Source organism: Lepidochelys kempii, chromosome 18 (assembly GCF_965140265.1).
Source record: "Lepidochelys kempii isolate rLepKem1 chromosome 18, rLepKem1.hap2, whole genome shotgun sequence".
Classification (NCBI taxonomy): Eukaryota; Metazoa; Chordata; order Testudines; family Cheloniidae; genus Lepidochelys; species Lepidochelys kempii.
In genome coordinates, this window is record NC_133273.1 from 18,162,144 (window position 1) to 18,180,159 (window position 18,016).

Below are 18,016 nucleotides of genomic sequence, written 5' to 3' on the forward strand. Positions count from 1 at the left end.
CTGACAAGTGGAAGAAAATGTAAAAGGCTAACATTCTTAACACATACTGTCAGGCTTTTCTCATCCCTCATCACAGCAGGAGTGCAAGATGGTGTAGTAGGCTTAACGTTGAATCACTCGGCTCTCTACTCATTGTGCTATTCCTTATTTCAATAATTGTTATTGTCTGAAGTTCTACGTTAGCCCAATTCTGCATTCATAACACCCAGCAGGAGCCTCTGGGTGCACAAGAAATGCAGGAGATGCCCTTTTAGCAACGCTTTCCTTCCCACAAGGGCATTACAAGATTTTTAAAAGCTTTCAAGTCCAATCGCCATGCACTAGAGATCAGGTCTGAGACTCAGATATTTATAGCTTATGCCTCCCTGGAGTTGTTACTATTTATTGGTTTAATATAGATTGCCTTTATGTGCCATTCAAAGCACGTTATGTATCCAATAGACATCCTGTTAATGGAGATTTTTTGATTTATTACAAAACTCCCTTTACATTTGTGACATAAGCTTGACAAATCAGTTGAGTGGCTACAGTTTATCAAGCCAATCCAACTGCTACATCTGCATATAGAAGATCCACCAGAACTACCCATGCTGTCCTTCAGGGCAGGTATCTCTTTTCTATGCTTGTACAGCACCCAACACAACAGGACTCCAGCGTAGTACCAGAATCAATATTTATTAACAAGGCTCTGAAAGACCAGTGATCTTAACTCAATGCAAGGGCTAGCAAGTCCAACAGAAGTGTTTACATTATGAGTCTAAGCTCTGTTCAACTACATAAAATGAAGGGTTCCCCACCCTGGATATCTTTAATCTGGTAAAGATATTTCATATTAAAGCCCGTAGAATCTCCTGACTGTAGATCATGTACCAGATTCAGTGGCCAATATTATTTTGATTTTGAAGGCTTCTTGTTCAGCAGAGCTCGTTCCCGCCCCCCAAATCCCCCAAAGACTGTTCCCTTTTTAATTTTATCTTATTGGCTACATTATTCTGTGTATTTTCTTCGCTAAGATTTAATTTCAATGACAGCAAACCCAAGTATGTGTCAGATAAGGCAAGTCCCTCCCCTCATCAACACTAAATAAAAATCTCTCTAAAGCAACCCATAGATCCCGTTACCTGACTTACATATCTCTATAGCACTTCTCATCCAAACAGATTGCAAAGCATCATACAGGCTTTTAGTAAGTGATTGCAAAGGCGACAGATCAGGTCACCTACCACTGAATGGGAGCCGACCATGCGGTTTAGCGAGGCTGTTAAAGAACAGCACACTGCAACGCTACTCAGTTGTTCCAGGCGAGTGAAAAACTATGTCCTTCCTCATATTTTTCTTTGAGAATTGTTTCTTAGAAGTCATCTCTTCGACCACTCAGAACCTTTTCATTTCTTTATCCTTCCCACCCGCACTGCATTTTTGGTGGCCTTGTAGACCACCAAAAAAGGATCTACCAATCCATTTGAGAATCTCTCCAATATCTAACTGATGCTCAAGAGAATTTGCATAGGCAAAGTTCGCCAAACTGGAATTGGGGCAGAACATGTGGCTAAAACACCACTATCTTTGGAGAAAAACCTATGGGACCTTTACTGAATACAAGGTTTCAGGACTGTGGCACCTTTAAAGGCCATATACGTTCTTCAGTGCATGACAATCAGGTCCATTAAGGTGGGATGTGCAGCATAATAGAAGACCTAATGGTATCTTGCAGAGCTACTTATTGCAGGATTCTGATCGTACACTCAACTAGGTGGTAACTCAGCCTCACTAAATCAAATCTTGTGTTCACACATTAAAAATTCATGCTTGTTAGCAGGGCCAGTGCTCCCTATGATGCAGATTTCTGTGGCACAGCAATACTGAATTCCGCAGAACACTAGAATTTCTGTGGCAATTAAATTCATTAAAACCGTTTTGAATTTAAGGGAAAAAAAAGTGACCATTAGTACACCATTCCTTGTGTCGTTTTAAAATTAAAATCTGTTGAATTTAATAAAAAGGTTTTGGGTTTTGTTTGATTTTACTCTGGCACAGCTTCCAAATTCCCAGTTTTCAATGAGCTGCAGAATTCTGCAATGACAATGCATAACTACACTGCAGAAGTTGTCCAGAGGAAACAAGGTAATTTGAATAGCTACAGCTGGGACTTATGAAACTCAGAACTGCGACAGAGGCAGCTAGGGGGGAAATTTTCAAAGGAACAAAAGGCAATCAGGCACCCTACTCCAGGGTTGCAAACTCTTGCCATTATCATGAGTCTCGCAATATCTGGCACTTTTCTTGAAGCTCCAGGAGCCATGTTATTACATGAGAATCTCAGCTTTCACTTACAAAAAGTGTTCTAGCCATCATGGTTTCAGAGAAAAGCTTGAAGACATGAACCCTAGTGACTCAGAAAGCAAATAAAAAGAACCCTAAGATTTATTATTGAAAATCTCATGTTTTGAGGGGTCGAACTCTGATTTTTCTATGCTTCGGATTGGTAATACTGCAACTCCCACTGACTTTCAGTTGTAGCTGGGTGACTAACTTCTGCTTGTGCCTTTGAAAATCTCCCCCTTCAGGTTTTTGGCACCAGAGTATTCTATGTCTCCTCTTATCCTTCCCCACCCCTTTAGTGAGAGGCCATAAAGATCCAAAAATCAAGGTCGATGAGGGGGAGAAGGATGGACTTCAACTACTAGTTCCCAGCCTCAAGTAGCCACCTCAGTGTACTTCTCCCCCAGTATCTACCAGTGAATCCAACAACAGGGGACAAGCACATTAAACTGGAAGTTTCAAGCTAAAATCATCAGCAGCAAAATTTATGTTGACATTTCAGCTGGTTTCACAGTTAATACCTTACTGAAGTGAATGGAGCAGACGTAACCAACACAAGGGTAAAATCATCAGAAGCTGCTGAAGCCATGCCTATATTAGGGCTCTCACCAGTGCAACTGAAAGGACAGAAGCACTAGTAGGAAGTTCCCTAAAACTTCATAGTGTGGACGCTGCCTTCGATTGCAGAAAAAGAGGTGAATGCTGTAGTCCTGTAAAACATGGAACCCTGGTTACCACAAATAGATAACAGTGGATTTAGAAGTCTCAAAATCCTGGTCTAACACACAGAACTGGCCTCAGTTGTCTGACCCCAATCTGAACAGCTGAAGATGGTGTTGACTGGCACTAGAAGTGGCAACGTCAAGCCTAGTGTGAGCGTGGCTGCCAATTTTGGGTACCAGAAGAAAGTACATGGGAGGGAGGTTAGGAAAGGGAGAAGATAAATGATCCAAGACTCCAAAACCTTTTCCCTTTAGAAAAGGTATTTTCATAAAAGGTATTTCCACGTAGATAAGTATTCAAATATACAGAGGGATTAGAATATCAGCTTCCTGATCAGGAAAAGGACACTGACTGCACACGACTGACAGACGTGAAAGGAACAACTAAATTTAACAAAACGGTAGTACGCAACTTTGGTCAATTGTCACAAATCAATTGCCATGATGGGAATTTCTCTAAACTTTATTCCAGCTCCTTAAAGGACTGCTTCTTGGAAGAACTAGTTTCTAGAGCACGCAAGATGGGAGGCTATACTTGAATAGGAATTGATTCAACAAGCAGCTCTAGAGAGGCTATTAAGTAACAGTGACCACAATACAATTAAGGTCAACATCCTCAGAGGAGGAACTGTCCCAAAAACTAGTACTGTAACACTTAACTCTAGAAAGAGGTACAAAAAAAGAAGAGGATGAAGCTCTGATCCTAGTCAAAACTCGGCATGGAGCTGCTGAAAGCATATCAAACTCCCAGAAGGCATTTATACCTCTAAGCAAAAAAGGAAGCTGGGACAAGGTTGCACAATATGGTTAAAAGGGCCAGATTCAAGAGGTTATTTGAGCTGCACAAGTCTCCCTCAGAAAATGGCATTAACTGTAGTGAAGCCAACAAAAAGGAACAAAAATCTAAGAACTACGGAGGACTCTGAAGAGCAAATAGCTGAAAGACATGAAAACAAAATAAATTCCTTAAAAAAGACAAAAGTTGGAAGCCTGCAAGAGAATAGGTTTGTCTGCTGGGCTACCAGGGAGAAAGAGGACCAATTAAGGAGAACTGGAATATTGTAGAGAAACTATCCATAAAAGTTCTGAAGAATGAAATAGCTGGGCTGGAACAAAAATAGGAACTCCGTTAAAGCAGCTACTAACTAAACAGAAGGGTAGCAAACATGCATATTTTTAGAAAGGTGGCAGGTGTGGGTCCTGGGAAATAGACCAGTAAGCCTTACTTCAGTACCAACCTCATCCAGTATAGCAATTCCTTTGTTTTTATGTCTTCTGAGCTAAAGATGTGATCCTGGTTGTTGTTAACATCATCTGAGTTTTCCAAGCAGATTAAGACTAATCAGAGAATGGCTTGAAAATTGAATGGGGAGGGATGTTGGACTACATTGTTTCAAGATGGACCTCCAGCTCTCATTTTTGTCTAGACCACATTCCCTATGATATGCTGATAAAGAGTTGCTCTGCAACATCTCAAGCTTAGGGCAACTCCTTCTAAGATTGGACAGTCCTTCTTACCACAATAGAGAAAGGCCGCCTGGCATACAGATTACACTCTTCCAATCCCTAAACCAGTGGCTCTGGTGGGGGGGAGGGGGGGAGATGCGGCGCGGCAGGAGAAACCAAAGAACTATGCCATAAAAGGATCAGAGCAAGTACCCAAGGAACTAGATTTATCAAAGGACATTTCCCCCAGAAGTTGAACTGTTGAAACTTCCAGATAGGAAATCCGGACATTCTGCAAGAAAAAAAAGCCTGCTCGGAGCAATTGCTGGCTCCAGGACTTTAAAGCCAAAGCAATCTGCTCATCTCCTTTCTCAGAGCAGGAGAATGTCTCCTTACTTCACCACAGTGATCATTCCTACAGATGAGGGTTAGCAAGAAAAATGTTCTCTGGGAGTTATACAGACTTCTTTCTGCACATGCTCTCTGAAAGGGCTGAGTAAGAGAAGAGCTTTCAGTGATGCCTTTTCTCTTGAGGAAGAGCTAGTCAACCACACCCCACAGAGTCTATTTCCGGGTGGCTGGGTTGGGAAGCTTTAGGAAGCCGCCTCCTCAGTATTTGCCTCTGGACCAATCATGGGAGAGAGGAGCAGTGGGAGAACCCCTGAGAGCAATGACTCAGACACCTTCCCAAGCCAAACTGAAGAATTTAGGGAGACAAATAGTGACGGCTCCCAGGACAGACAGTTCTCAATGTAGGTCAGATCTGCTGCAACAACACATAGCTGTACACCTCCTAAACCTACCACCGTGCTCAAGAAAAGAGATTAAGTCCACCTCTGCTCATCTGGATCCTGTGGAGACTATGTGCATTAGAGCTGGGTAAATGTTTAGAAAAAATTTCCCCCTCCTACCACCAATAAATAAATATTGTAGATTTGGGTCAATTGGAACATTGAGTTCACCTAAATATTTCAGTCAAAACAATTGAAAAAAATCAAAACATTTCATTTGGACATTTTTTAAATAAAGGGTTTTGATTCTATACAACTTTTTGTTTTGAAGTTTGTTTCAATTTCATTTGAAAAAAATATTTTAAAAGATCTCAAAATTCAAACAAGTATTTTGTTCAACCTTAAGCAAAATATTCAACTTTTGGTTCACTGAACAATTTTCACTAAGACAACTCGAAATTATTTCCCCCCATAATTTTTTGGTTATTCACGCAGCTCTAATGTTCCATGCTGACACATGCTTCACATTTCTCGCCCCAAACTCTGGGATGATCAGAATGGTCCCTCAACTGAGGCACATAGACCTGCTCCAACACTTAGTACTTCACCCTATTCTCACTGAGCTTTATCATGTTGCATCTCACCAGTGAAGAGGAATACATCTTCTTGGGAAGGTGGAAGAAAGGGGAGTAAACCAGGGGTAAGGGTCTGCTATGGGGGAAACCACGAGGCCATATTTGCCAGCAAGTTGGTCTGTCCACATGACATAAGCAACAGCTGCCATTTGTTCAGGTTTGTTTGGTTTTTGCAGGGAGGGAGTAACTATAAACAGAAACAAAGATTAGTAAGAACCAGGGAGACTAACTGAACCAGAATTTTTACTTGGAGCAGAACCAAACCTGAACCAGAATACTGTCCTACCTACTGAACCTGAAAAAAAAAATTTCAGTTACAGGTAAAAATAAAGGTTCCGCATTTTTTAAGATCAATATTTTAAAAGACTATTGTAATTGTGTTTTCTTTACAAGATAGGCATGTGAATGCTACCAGAAAGGCCTGTTCCGGTATAATGAGAATAGAAAGCTGCCAGGCCACAAGAGTAAGATAGGAGAAAGGAAGCTTAGGAGCTACCTACATACCATGCGAGTTCCCAGAGACAGACAAACCATCCCCGAGACTCTCCACTGGGGAAAGATGAGGTAGAATACTCCCTGGTCCCAGAAGTTAACAATAACTCATCAAGCCCAAGGAAAACAGTAATGGCCCCTCAACCCTTCTCCCCCTTAGACAGGCCCTCCCACCTATACCCAACCCCTAAGGCAGCTCCTGCCTCCAGTTGCCCCAAACTCAAATGTATCCTTTAACTGTATAGGTCCAATATGAGATCGAATAACAGATGTTATTTTAGTTTGCTCAAATTGTTCATAAGAAATAATCATGTTTATTTGACAACAGAAAATACTAGGAAAACTCACGAAGTTGAAAAATAAACAGTAAAAAAACCCAAGAGTTTCAATTTTAAGTTAACTTCTATTAAGGCCTAAACTTGATTTGAACTGGTTACTGGCCCATTTATTTTTTTTGATGGCTTGAACCCAAACTGAACCCTAACATGCTTAAAGCAACTGAACCAAACCAAAATAAATACTAGTTCAACTTCCTAGTAAGAGCAAAACAAAGTTTTACAATGGTGATCCCGTTAAATGGGTCTAGATTTTAGGGAGCAGAGCTCAATTCCCCTCTCCTGGATTTTCACCATTTTCTCTTCTCCAGAGAAGAATCTGTATGTTTCAAACTTGTACATACTTGGCTTCAAGCATCCTTCTTGATTACTAAGACTAGGGAAGTTACTCTCTGCATTAAACAGAACTTCTGGCCTTCTCTATATACCTTCTCTTTCCTGTCAGTCCCAAGGTTGAAGACCCAGAGCTGGAGTGCAGCTTACAGCCAAGGAGCAGGGACGCCAAATGCACAGGCTGGTCAGCAGGGCAACAGTGCAACAGCCCAAGCTCAAGGAGTGGAGCTAGGCTGCTTAGAGACCATAACAGAAACCCCATCTTTGGAACTAAATCAACAAATGTTTTCACCTACGACCCATAGATGTGTGGGTGGGTGGAATGGGAATGAAGGCATTTCATGACATAGTAAATTTAACACTGCCACAGAATTTAGGAGTTACTGCTACAGAATTTGGTCCTATGGTGCTTTGGAACCCAGAGAGCTGTGCACAGAGACTAACCTGATGAGCCAGTTGGTGTCTGGCTTTTGGAAACTTAGTCCTTCATTTCTCGCATGTGTGGGTCTGTTTTCTGCAGTGTCACTGTCTCTTTTTAAAAGGCATTATTCAGCTAATCATTATGTACTTCGAAATAAACCTACTACCTTGTTTACACAGCTATAAAAAGTGGCAAAAGTAATCACTCCAACCACTCCAGAAGATGGCCACGACTTATGAGCAACAGAGATGAAGGAGACTTGTATATAAGCACATTTCCGGGAGTTGTGGATTGCGAATTACCCCAGCTATAGGGATGCAATAATCCCTAGGATATTACTGGAGGGGAGAGAAAGGAATGAGCCTCTAGCAAAAATGTCAACCCATTATCCCCACTGAGATGTGCCTCTCTCTCCTCTAGTAAGATCAATGGGTCTTAAACCACACTACACCTTGGAGATGGCAGTTAGTCTCCTCAATGACCTCCAGAGTGACCCCTATTCAGGATTTCCTGCTGTCAACCAACCAGGGATGAGTCAGCTACTCACCACTTCACTGGAACATCAGAGGCACTTTGCATGCAGCTCCTCATGCTGCCATATCAACTTTGGGGATGTGTCATGGTTATAATCAGCAGTGACCAGCCACAGGCATCGCTGCCCAGTGAAAGCCCCTACAGTAGACAAAGTAGCTACTTGCCCTGGCAGAACTTGTCCCTGCTGGAAACCATGGTTAGCACCACAGGTGCCAACAGCAGCTGTGCTGATCTAGGGGTTGCACCAATACAGTGACAGTGATGGCTAAAAACAGGGCAAATGCAAGGCCTTAGTCAGCTCCATATTTCTGATGGCAAAAAGGGCACTATTCTGCAACATGGAGCATTTTGCCGGTGTTTTGCCAAGACATCAACTTTAATCAAAAGCTATTTTCAAAAACATTTGGTTTCAGCCAGCTTCCCTGCAAATGTAATACCCTTTTAAAGATTTGGGAGAAGAGCTTCACAATACGGATGTTAATCTTTTCTAATTGGCAACCTTTTATTTTTTGTATTTAACGTAGCTGAAATTAGTTTGATAATAAATTTACATTCCATCTTTTATCTAGATGGATCCCAAAGCAATTTACAAATTAATACGTAACAATTTCACCCACCAGCTCTGAGGTAGAAGGCAACTGTTTAACTCCACCTAGCAACAGTAGTTTAGGAAAGGAAGAGGTTCTACATCAGCAGTTCTCAAACTGGGGGTCGCAACTCCTCAGGGGGTCGCAAGTACATGCACAAAACAGAGACCGACTGCTAGAATATATGGAATTTAAATCTAGTGTTTTAGAAAATTACACAAACCTTTCTGTCGCAATGTAGTGTATTTACTTCAAAAAGTATTGTAAACGTATAATGCATCTATCATTGTTCCTAAATAAAATATATATTTGTATTATCACCACCTTAAGAAAACTGGACTCTGGGGATTGTAGCATCGTACATGCATGTTCGTTGTCTTGAGACTAAAAAAGGTGAGACCGAGACAACATTAGAGGTCTTGATTGTTCAGCAGCTGAAGAGCTATAGCCATCTCAAAGTTTGCCTTAGCACTGCCCTGCCCCCCGAAGCCACCCCTCTGAGCGGAAAGGTCAAATGTTATGCAGAAGTGAGGTGGCATGATATGGCATTGTCACCCTTACTTTTCCAGTTCTGCATTGCTGCTAGTGCCTTCAGAGCTGGATGTCTGGTCAGCAGCCACCGCTCTCCAGCCGCCCAGCTCTGGGACAGCACGTGCCAACAGCAGCAGCGCCGAAGTAAAAGTAATGGGGTGCTAAGTCTGCTGTGGAAAGTTTTTTGTTTTGCTTCCTCCCAGTATTAAACAGTAAATATTAAAAAAAAAAAATCTGCTTATAATTAGAAAAAAATATGTTTTAGTCAATTTAAAAGTGGTGAGAAAAGGTAAATTCATTTTAAACAAGGTTACAAATGTAGCATTTAAAAGTGTTAAATATAAAAAATTGTTTTTAATTTATAAGGGGGGGAGGGTGTTGCTGTCTGAAAGGGGTTGCCAATATAAAGTTTGAGAACCTATATCCATGAGAAACTTCAAGGAGAATTTAAGTAGGCAGAATATAATTTAAAAAGTTGGATTTTGGCCAGGCTACAGACATTAACATTTCTCATGGGGGAGGGAACGGGGGGGGGGGGGGGGGATGAGGAAAAGAAAGAGCCATAAGTGACTATAAGTTGTCAGGAGGACCTTGATTCTACTTTTCATCTAAAAGATAAATTTGAAAAATGTCCTACTGGGGATGCTAACACCATATGAGGCATTGGTTTTAATTAAAATGATTTTTTGTGGTTTAGATCCCAAAGCTTAATGAAATAGTAGATTTAAATTACAAATAAAACAGGTAATTTTAACATGTATTTGCAGTTTTTATATTTGCACATGAATTTCTGCTAAGAATTTGGGACCTTTTTAAATTAAACATTTCCATTCCCTTTTTAATATGGACTCAGAGGAAAGAATGCCACCTATCGATCACCAATATTTGCCGCATCACTTGGGTTTTCTTTGGAAGGCTCCCAATTACGAGCTTGGTCCTATTAAAGCAAATGAGAAAACTCCCACTAAATTCCATCAGGAGCAGATCTCAAGGCCTGCAGAAGCATGACCCTACCTGAGGGATTTGACAAAAGGCAGTATGGCTGAAATTGACATGCTCAATAACTAAAGATCTATTTCTAGTTAACTGCTGGTATCTGCAGGAGCAGATTCAAAATTGAGTCCACAAGTGGGTTTCCCTTCCCCACACAGATGGTTTCTTAGTAGTAAAAGGGTGAATATAAAAATTTGGAGCTATATTTTAGTAACAGACTGGGCTACAGAACAAGTGTATTTGGCACACAGGTATTGGTACCAATATTTCTGTCTCCTGTCATGGACTCTTTGATGGGTAAAGTATTTTTCAGATTAAACATATGGACATAAAATTACTATTTTCTGTATGTCATCTTGTTTCATATTTATTCTACTTATCTGACTCCGTATGCTAACCTTTAACAGAGTCTAGGGCATAATTTTCAAAAGCATCTAAAATCCTATTTTCAAAGGTGACGGGCACTTCTGAAGCTAAGATGATGTCTATACGTACAGCGCTGCTGCGGTCTGGTGAAGACGCTCTATGCCAACACAAGAGCTCTCCTGTTGGCATAATAAAATGACCTCGACAAGTGGCAGAAGTTATGTCGGTGAGAGAAGCTCTCCCGTGGACATAGCGCTATGCACAGGAGCTCTTATGTCGGTGCAACTTGTATCACGCGGGGGAGAGTTTTTTCACACCCCCGAGTGACAAAGTATGTTCACGTATGATAGGTCTACAGGCTTATGAAAACAGGACTTTGGCAACTAAGGGACTTCAATACTATTGAAAATGTTGCTACTCGTCTCCCAGTAATTCTGAGGGAATTTAAACAGCTGAATCTCTCCTACATAGCAACAGCCGCCCTGATTACTTAGTCTTGACAACTATGTTTATTTCATTTTAAGTGTTTGACTTCATTTTAATTTTAAAACACTAATCTCTTAGTACTACATGTATATCCCTGCAGAACCTAACTTCGTTACTTCTGCATCCCCAACTCCTTCTGAACTAAAAGCATTCCTTTTTAACAAGCTACTCTTTTGAAAGTATTTCTCATTCTTCTACCTATAACACAGAGAAGTACCTACATTTGTAAATATGTCCTCATTTAGTGTGGAAGATTACTTATGGAAAGGTTTATAACCTACAGCTATAACACTTGAGAATTTGCACTAATATATATTTAAGTGCAATCCAGATGCTTTTTATTTTTGTATAAGTGTGGATTCTCTTGTTGTTCTTCCCTCCTCCCCACCACTGATAGAGAAAAGAGTTTTCACACACCTTGCCATTCTAAGCCGCTTTTTACCTCAGCTGACTGATGTCCACACCATCGTAGAACTTCAGGCCTGGTTGGGACGGCTGCTTTCCGAAGCAGTTATCAATTCGTTGACTGGCTAGCAGATGATGGGCTGGAGTAGTTTAGCCAAAACTACTTACTGAATATCAAGTGTCCACAGTGCACGTATCTCCCCACTGGCCTACAGAACTCAAGCACGAAGTCACTCCTAAACACAGGAGCACACTGTGCTGCATTGGACCTATATTCCCATACTGAGGTAATGAGATACACAAACTGGCCCTTGTCACTAAGAACGGCTGTTTCAGACAATGTGGAAAGGCTGAAGGTGGCAGTCCTCCCCACTTAACTGAAGATAGCAGGATTTGGGGAGCATAAGGACAAGCCAAGGAATTTGGACCCCCTCCTCCCACATCCCCTTTGAGACACCAAAGGAAAAGTAGTTCCCTCCCACCCTACGACAAAGCACCTCTTTCCCCCCCACAAAGAGTAATCAGCTGCCCTGAGTCCAACAATGCCATGGTCCCAAAGATAGCTGCTCCTTGGCTCACAGGCAGGAACAAGAGGGGTCTCTGGTTTTCACGAATTTAGGAAAGAACTTACCCACTCACCCAGAGTCTGGAAGTTGAGCTGCCTTTTGTACTGAAAAAGTATATCTGTTTCAAAGAACTTGAATTTGCAACATTTGAGGGCATAAAATATACAGACATAACTCCTTCCCCACCCCAAACTGGGCTTTTGCTTAAACGGGAAAATCAAAATAGAAAGGAGTGCTCAATGTCACTCTGCATAAGTATCTGTGGCTCAGAGCATAGCCACTCCGCCTCTAATGTGGAGCAGAGCTCAAAAGGCAACTCCAGAGAAGATACTGGATAGAGGACCAGATGTGTTTTAATTTTGTTGTATCTTAAAACAGTGCTACGTTCCCAATACAACAGAATAGGCAAAGTGGTAGTCACTGCAAATTCTTAAGTGCTTGAGAATGAAGACTGCACAATTCAAACAGTCCTCTATTTGAAGGGGGAAAAAAGTGTTTGCATTGAGATGTGCACCATCTCAATTAGAGGATGGATTGGCTGGGAAATATCCCTTTTCTTCACCAAAGATGTGATCATACAAAATTAAGTTATGTACCGATTCAATGGATGCCCTACATTTCAAATTTAAAAGATACTGCTACTCAGCCTTTTCATCAGAAATTGGGTTCCCTAATGTCCTTGCATAATATGGATATCCGTTTTGGGGAAAACCATGTGGAAGGAAATTTCCAACATAGTATCAAATTTAATTGTACTGTACAGCTTTATGGAGCTGCTCGTCTTAGCTGAGTACATTCAGAAAACTCAACACGAAAGAAACCACCACTACTGGGGTCTTATGGAGCTCAAATTTAATGTTTTCTAGTCAGCAAATACACAACTAAAAACCTGCTGACTCAAATCAAGCCACAGTGAAACCTGCACTAAGGACCTCCTCCATGTCTTAACACAATTTTAAAAGCCTACTCAAGTCTTGCAGTACACAATTTTGTTGAACCAATAGTTGAAAGCCCATCTCTTCTACTGGGCTACTGAACTTGTTGATTCCTTGGGTGGCCACTTAAAATAGGTTTCACTGTATTCCCCATTTTCTAATCTTCATCTAGTGCCTGTTTGCCTGTTCTCAGCCTTTTAAAAAAAAAAAAACTGAAAAATTTCAGCCATACAAAAATAAACTGTTTAGTTATATAATAGTGAAGCTTCAAAAGATATTAAAAATAAATATTTAAAAGATAACATTTTAGCTGCCATTTCCAGATAGCTATAGAAGATAGATATCAAATCTAACATTAGCAAGATTTTACTAATTTGATCCAAAATTACTTTTATGCAGCTCCCTAGAAGTTAAAAATCTAGGTCACGCAACAGTAAAGGATTGGACAGACTGCCATATTATACCTTGTTATCCAGACTCGCTTCAGAGGCATCACATTTTGTAACAAGGGCCTTGTAATTTACCACTAGAAATTAATAAGCAAAACCTACATAAATTTAGTTTTCCCTTTCACACCAAATTATATTTTTAATATTAAAAATCAGATCCTGCGTAAAGAGAACAAGACCCCAAACAAGTGCCCTGATCTTGCAAACTAAAGATGTGTTTGGGGTTTTTTTGTTTTAAATATAAAGTATAGATGTCCTAAAATACTGTGTGCTCATGGCTGATGTGAAGAAAGGTAGTGTGCCTGACCCTTGTCACCTCTGGTCTTTGGGAGTAAACCTCACATTTAATTGGGCTTTCTGTGCCCATTCTTGGAAATATACTTAAGGAATATGTTTTTGATGTACAGCCAAAACCAGAAATTAACAATTAGCTTCTTGATGAGAAGAGAAAATATTTGATGGATTATGTTCTCTCCCCTTAGGCCACTAGTCTACTCTAAACTTTACCTGTTTGCTTGACTGAGCTACATATGATTTTCATTCTTTTGGTGGCAGCTCTTGGCATGCCCATTGCCAGGAATGGGCTCTGCACTGGGAAAACATAGCCCACAGTGCAGTGCAGTTCATGGATGAAGGTGTAAAATATTCATAGTTCTGTTCAAGAACTAAGTATGTTAATTTACTATACAAGAGGATTTTGAATGCATGCATTATAACTCAATAGCAAGTTACAAGGGGAGTGTTAGAGATCCTAACAGAATGTGAAACACCTGCCTAGAACCTTAAAACAAAGCTCTTGCCAGTCAAGCAGCTGTGTATTCCTTATGCAAAATAATGAATTACACCTTTCAAAGATGAACCATATAGGGTTTTTTAAAAAGGTCATTCCACGGGGATACAGTTCTTTGTCTTTCCTAAGCAGATCATTGTACATCTGATCATATGTTGTTTTGAAATCATAAACATTCGGCTTGTCTGGTGCTGGTCCTGGCAGTTTCACATGAGTCCCTGTTCCAAAGGATCGAACACTGAATCCTCGTTTGCTGAAAGACACAAAAAGGGATTTATAATTAGATTGGAAAGATTTAAAACCTACATGTCTAGGTGCTGAACAGCAATGCACTGGACTTGGAAAAAAAATAAGATTCTTAGAGACCTGTCAACTCTGAATCCAACCTTCTAAACACATTTAAGATAAAAAATTATACATTTGCAATTTAATGTAAGTCTTGGTGCACAATATGTATCCTACACTTCATTTAAATAACTTTAGTAATGTTGCAAAAAAGTGGCAGCCAGAAAGTGTGAAGTTGCGGGCAGTCTTTGTCTGATATCACAACAAAACAAATTGGATTGTATTCTTTTTCAAACTCACAAACTTTTTTACATTGTGTTCTAAAGAAGCTGAAATTATGTGGGTTTTGTTTAACTCTGTTTCTCTAATATCCTCATGCCAAGAGTTGTCTGTTCAACCACAGAGTGGAAAGTGTGCAGGAAGAACTCAAAACTGTTACATAATCAAAGGTTGTACTTCCTGCTGTCTCCCAAATTTTGCATCTGTACGGGTGCAACCCTAATATGCAGCATAAGCACAATGAGAGACTGAAAACAGAAGGGGGAAGCTTTATTGATGAGCACAGAAACTATGAAAAAAAGAGACATGGTTAATAAGACAAACCTTTATTTTCAAAACATTCCACACTCATCCATAAACCAAAAAAAGCAGCCCCCGAAGTTAGAACAAGCTCCCCACCTGTATCTCCCAAGGAAGATAAAATTAAAGCTTTGAGATTGAAAAAGTTCATCTTGATCTTCCTGATATTAGTGGTTGAAAAAGAGTTAGCAAAGGGACTCAAAACTGCTGTACTGGTACAAATCATGACTACACTAGGCACCTGCACTTAGACATCTGTGTCGACGCAAAAACCAAGCAAGTGCAGATAAGGCCTTAGCCACAAGACTATCACCAATACAGCTGATAATGTGTAGTTCTAATACACCAAAATGTCAAAACACTTCATTTTTTGCCAATCCAAAATCAGTTTCTATGGAAGAGGCAATATTCAATAGTAACAGTTCTCCTATTGACTCCAGCTGTGCACCTGAAACACTGATGCAATCTAAGCCACTACAAAGGATTTTTTGATAGTACATCTATTATGGGAAGGCTGGAACGTAAGAAAGTGAAATTTGTCCTCATGTCCCACCCTTTAATAATGAGTAGGAGAGAAATGGAGAGAAATAACTCTGCTACAGAGTCCCAGTATCTTATAACAGAGGCCTTCAAGTAGAATCTGTAAAGCTGTTAGGGCCTTTCACAGAACCTATTTTATGACTATAAAAATATATCTGCACCTATATAGCATCTATTCTCAGACTACCCATGACTAATGCATGAGATTCAGTGTGCTACTTCTGACAGTTAAGCATGCGTCTCCCCTTCAGTTTCAATTATTAATTTTGGCACTGAAGCCAGATCTCCATTTCAAACTCCAGCAGGAAGATAAAGCAGATAGCAGCTCCTGAGTCTGGCACCAGTCCTTGGTTTGATGCTCTCATATTCCACCATGGCGAGTCACTTGCAGCACACTGTATGACCGATACATACTTGATAACCTATCAGGACCACTACTAAACACAGATGAGAGATACTGCTTTGGAATCGGTCCCAAAAGGAACAGATTCCTCTCATTTAAAATTCTGAAAAGAAATGTATACCAGCCTAAAATTTTACTAAAAATTATTAGTGCACCTGTAGGTCTAATTTTCACAATATTGCATCTTTGAAAACGTATTATACCAGAATAGAATTGTATACATATGCACAAATACAGCTCTCCTCTGGCACACAACTGGGTGGGAGGAGGAAGAGGTTTGAGCTGGACTGTCTGGACATCATGGGAGCTAAGTTCTATGAAAATGGGCAACCTGGAGAGCATAACGAAAAAAAAAACCATCAAATTAAAATCACTGAATTTACATTCTGTGAGCCTTCACCGAGTTTTATAGAAGTGGAAAGGAAGGGAGTGACGAGATTTTAAGGAGATGAGTAAATAATACTGCTGCTGAATTTAAGGGCCCTTGCCACAGAATTTGGTTCTAATGTGACACAGGACCTTGATTACTGAATTATATACACTAATAAATCAAAACTACCAGGTTCTACCCCCACCCCAACCTTGCTAAACACGGATGTAATCAGGAAGTAAAATGTGCAAAAAACCGTAATACCAAGATCCCATGAATTTCAACTTCTCCACGTATTTTCCCCTACCAAAAGCTGTAACTGCATCATCACTGTATCTACACCCTTTTAAGGATATTCGGGCTGATTATCAGGAAAAAATCTTCCTGAGAACAAAACTATTAAGCTATGGAATACGCTGCCAGAGAAAGTGATGGAAGCACCCCTGCTTGGGCATTTAAAACTATGCAATGGAATACCAGAACATATACTGTAGGTAACGATGCTGAATTGGCAGGGTGATAGACAAGATGAGCTACAAGGTCTTTTTCATTTCTAACCTTTGGCTGCTGTCCTGACTCCCCTTTTGGCCCACAGACCACCCAAGAGACTTTACCACACTACTGTTACCAGGAAGGAGAAATTTATTTTGGAAAAAATCAACACACAGTATAAGTTGACATCTTATTAAATGACGAGCAATAAATAACTGAATTATAGTTTTAGTAGTAGCTAATTGACGCTAACCACCTTACATACTAAGCAAAAAAGCAAACGTGTACAGTGTATTGACAATCATTATGGGGTAAAGAAGAGGTCGGGGGATAGCAAAAAAAACTCCAAGCCCATCCATTATTTTCACTGCAAAGAAAGGCAGTTTTGTTTATCAATTTTATTCCACTCCATTCACCCCACCCGCCACACCAACAAAACAGTTGGTTGTCTAACCAGGAAAAAATGGGCTGAGACACACAAAGGTTTGCAGAATTTGGGTTCCAACGTATAAGTGACAGATCCTCTTATGCTTGGTTCTCACTTGTTTTGACTGAAGTCCCTCTATAGCAGCTTTCAGGGTACCTACTTAAGAAATGCACTTGGCAATTTCAATATCTAATAAAGCAAGTGATTAAACAAGAGATCTTACTTATTCTTATAGATTCACTACTTCTTGACCCAAATTACAGGTCTTCTGAAAGACTTTTACCATTTTAAAAAGTTCTCCAATTAAATTGATAAGCATACAATGCTTAACAACCCAAAGGTTAAGTCTCCCTGAAATGTCAATTTACTGTTTAAAAATGCACATATGCAGCTTCCAAGAGATGGCTATAAAATTTCAGCAAATTAAGTCAGCTGTACAGCGATTAGGACTACTTTTAGTTACTTTCCTCCTTTCATTTAAATCAGTCCATGCTGAATTGCACAAGTACGAATGCAGAACATTCACTGTTACAGATCAGAAAGACATCTGAAAGGAGGAAGGAGCAGTATCAGAAATGATAGTACTCAGTATTTCAAACAGAACACTAATTTTTTTTTAAATTAAATTATATAAACCTGTCTACCAATTTTTTTAAAAGCACCAAATGTGCATTGTTTAAATTTAATACAAGTACAAACATCGGAATCAGCTAAGTTTTTCCAACCAGATTGAAAATTAGTTTGTCCACAAATTTTGCCAGAGTCTGATGGATACTTTATTGACTTGTAGCCAAAAGTCATAATAAACCGGGCATGTCTTCCATTCCATTCCTGTCAGCAG

At 40.1% G+C, this 18,016-nt stretch overlaps 1 protein-coding gene across 1 annotated transcript in view; it reads right to left on the reverse strand.

Annotated features, from left to right (window-relative positions):
• Window positions 1-18,016, reverse strand: part of SSU72 (SSU72 homolog, RNA polymerase II CTD phosphatase) — a 62,001-nt gene that overhangs the window by 31,786 nt on the left and 12,199 nt on the right. The window contains exon 2 of the mRNA XM_073316867.1: window positions 14,189-14,332. Coding sequence (XP_073172968.1) covers window positions 14,189-14,332 — 144 coding nt within the window. The remainder of the gene's footprint in view (window positions 1-14,188; window positions 14,333-18,016) is intronic.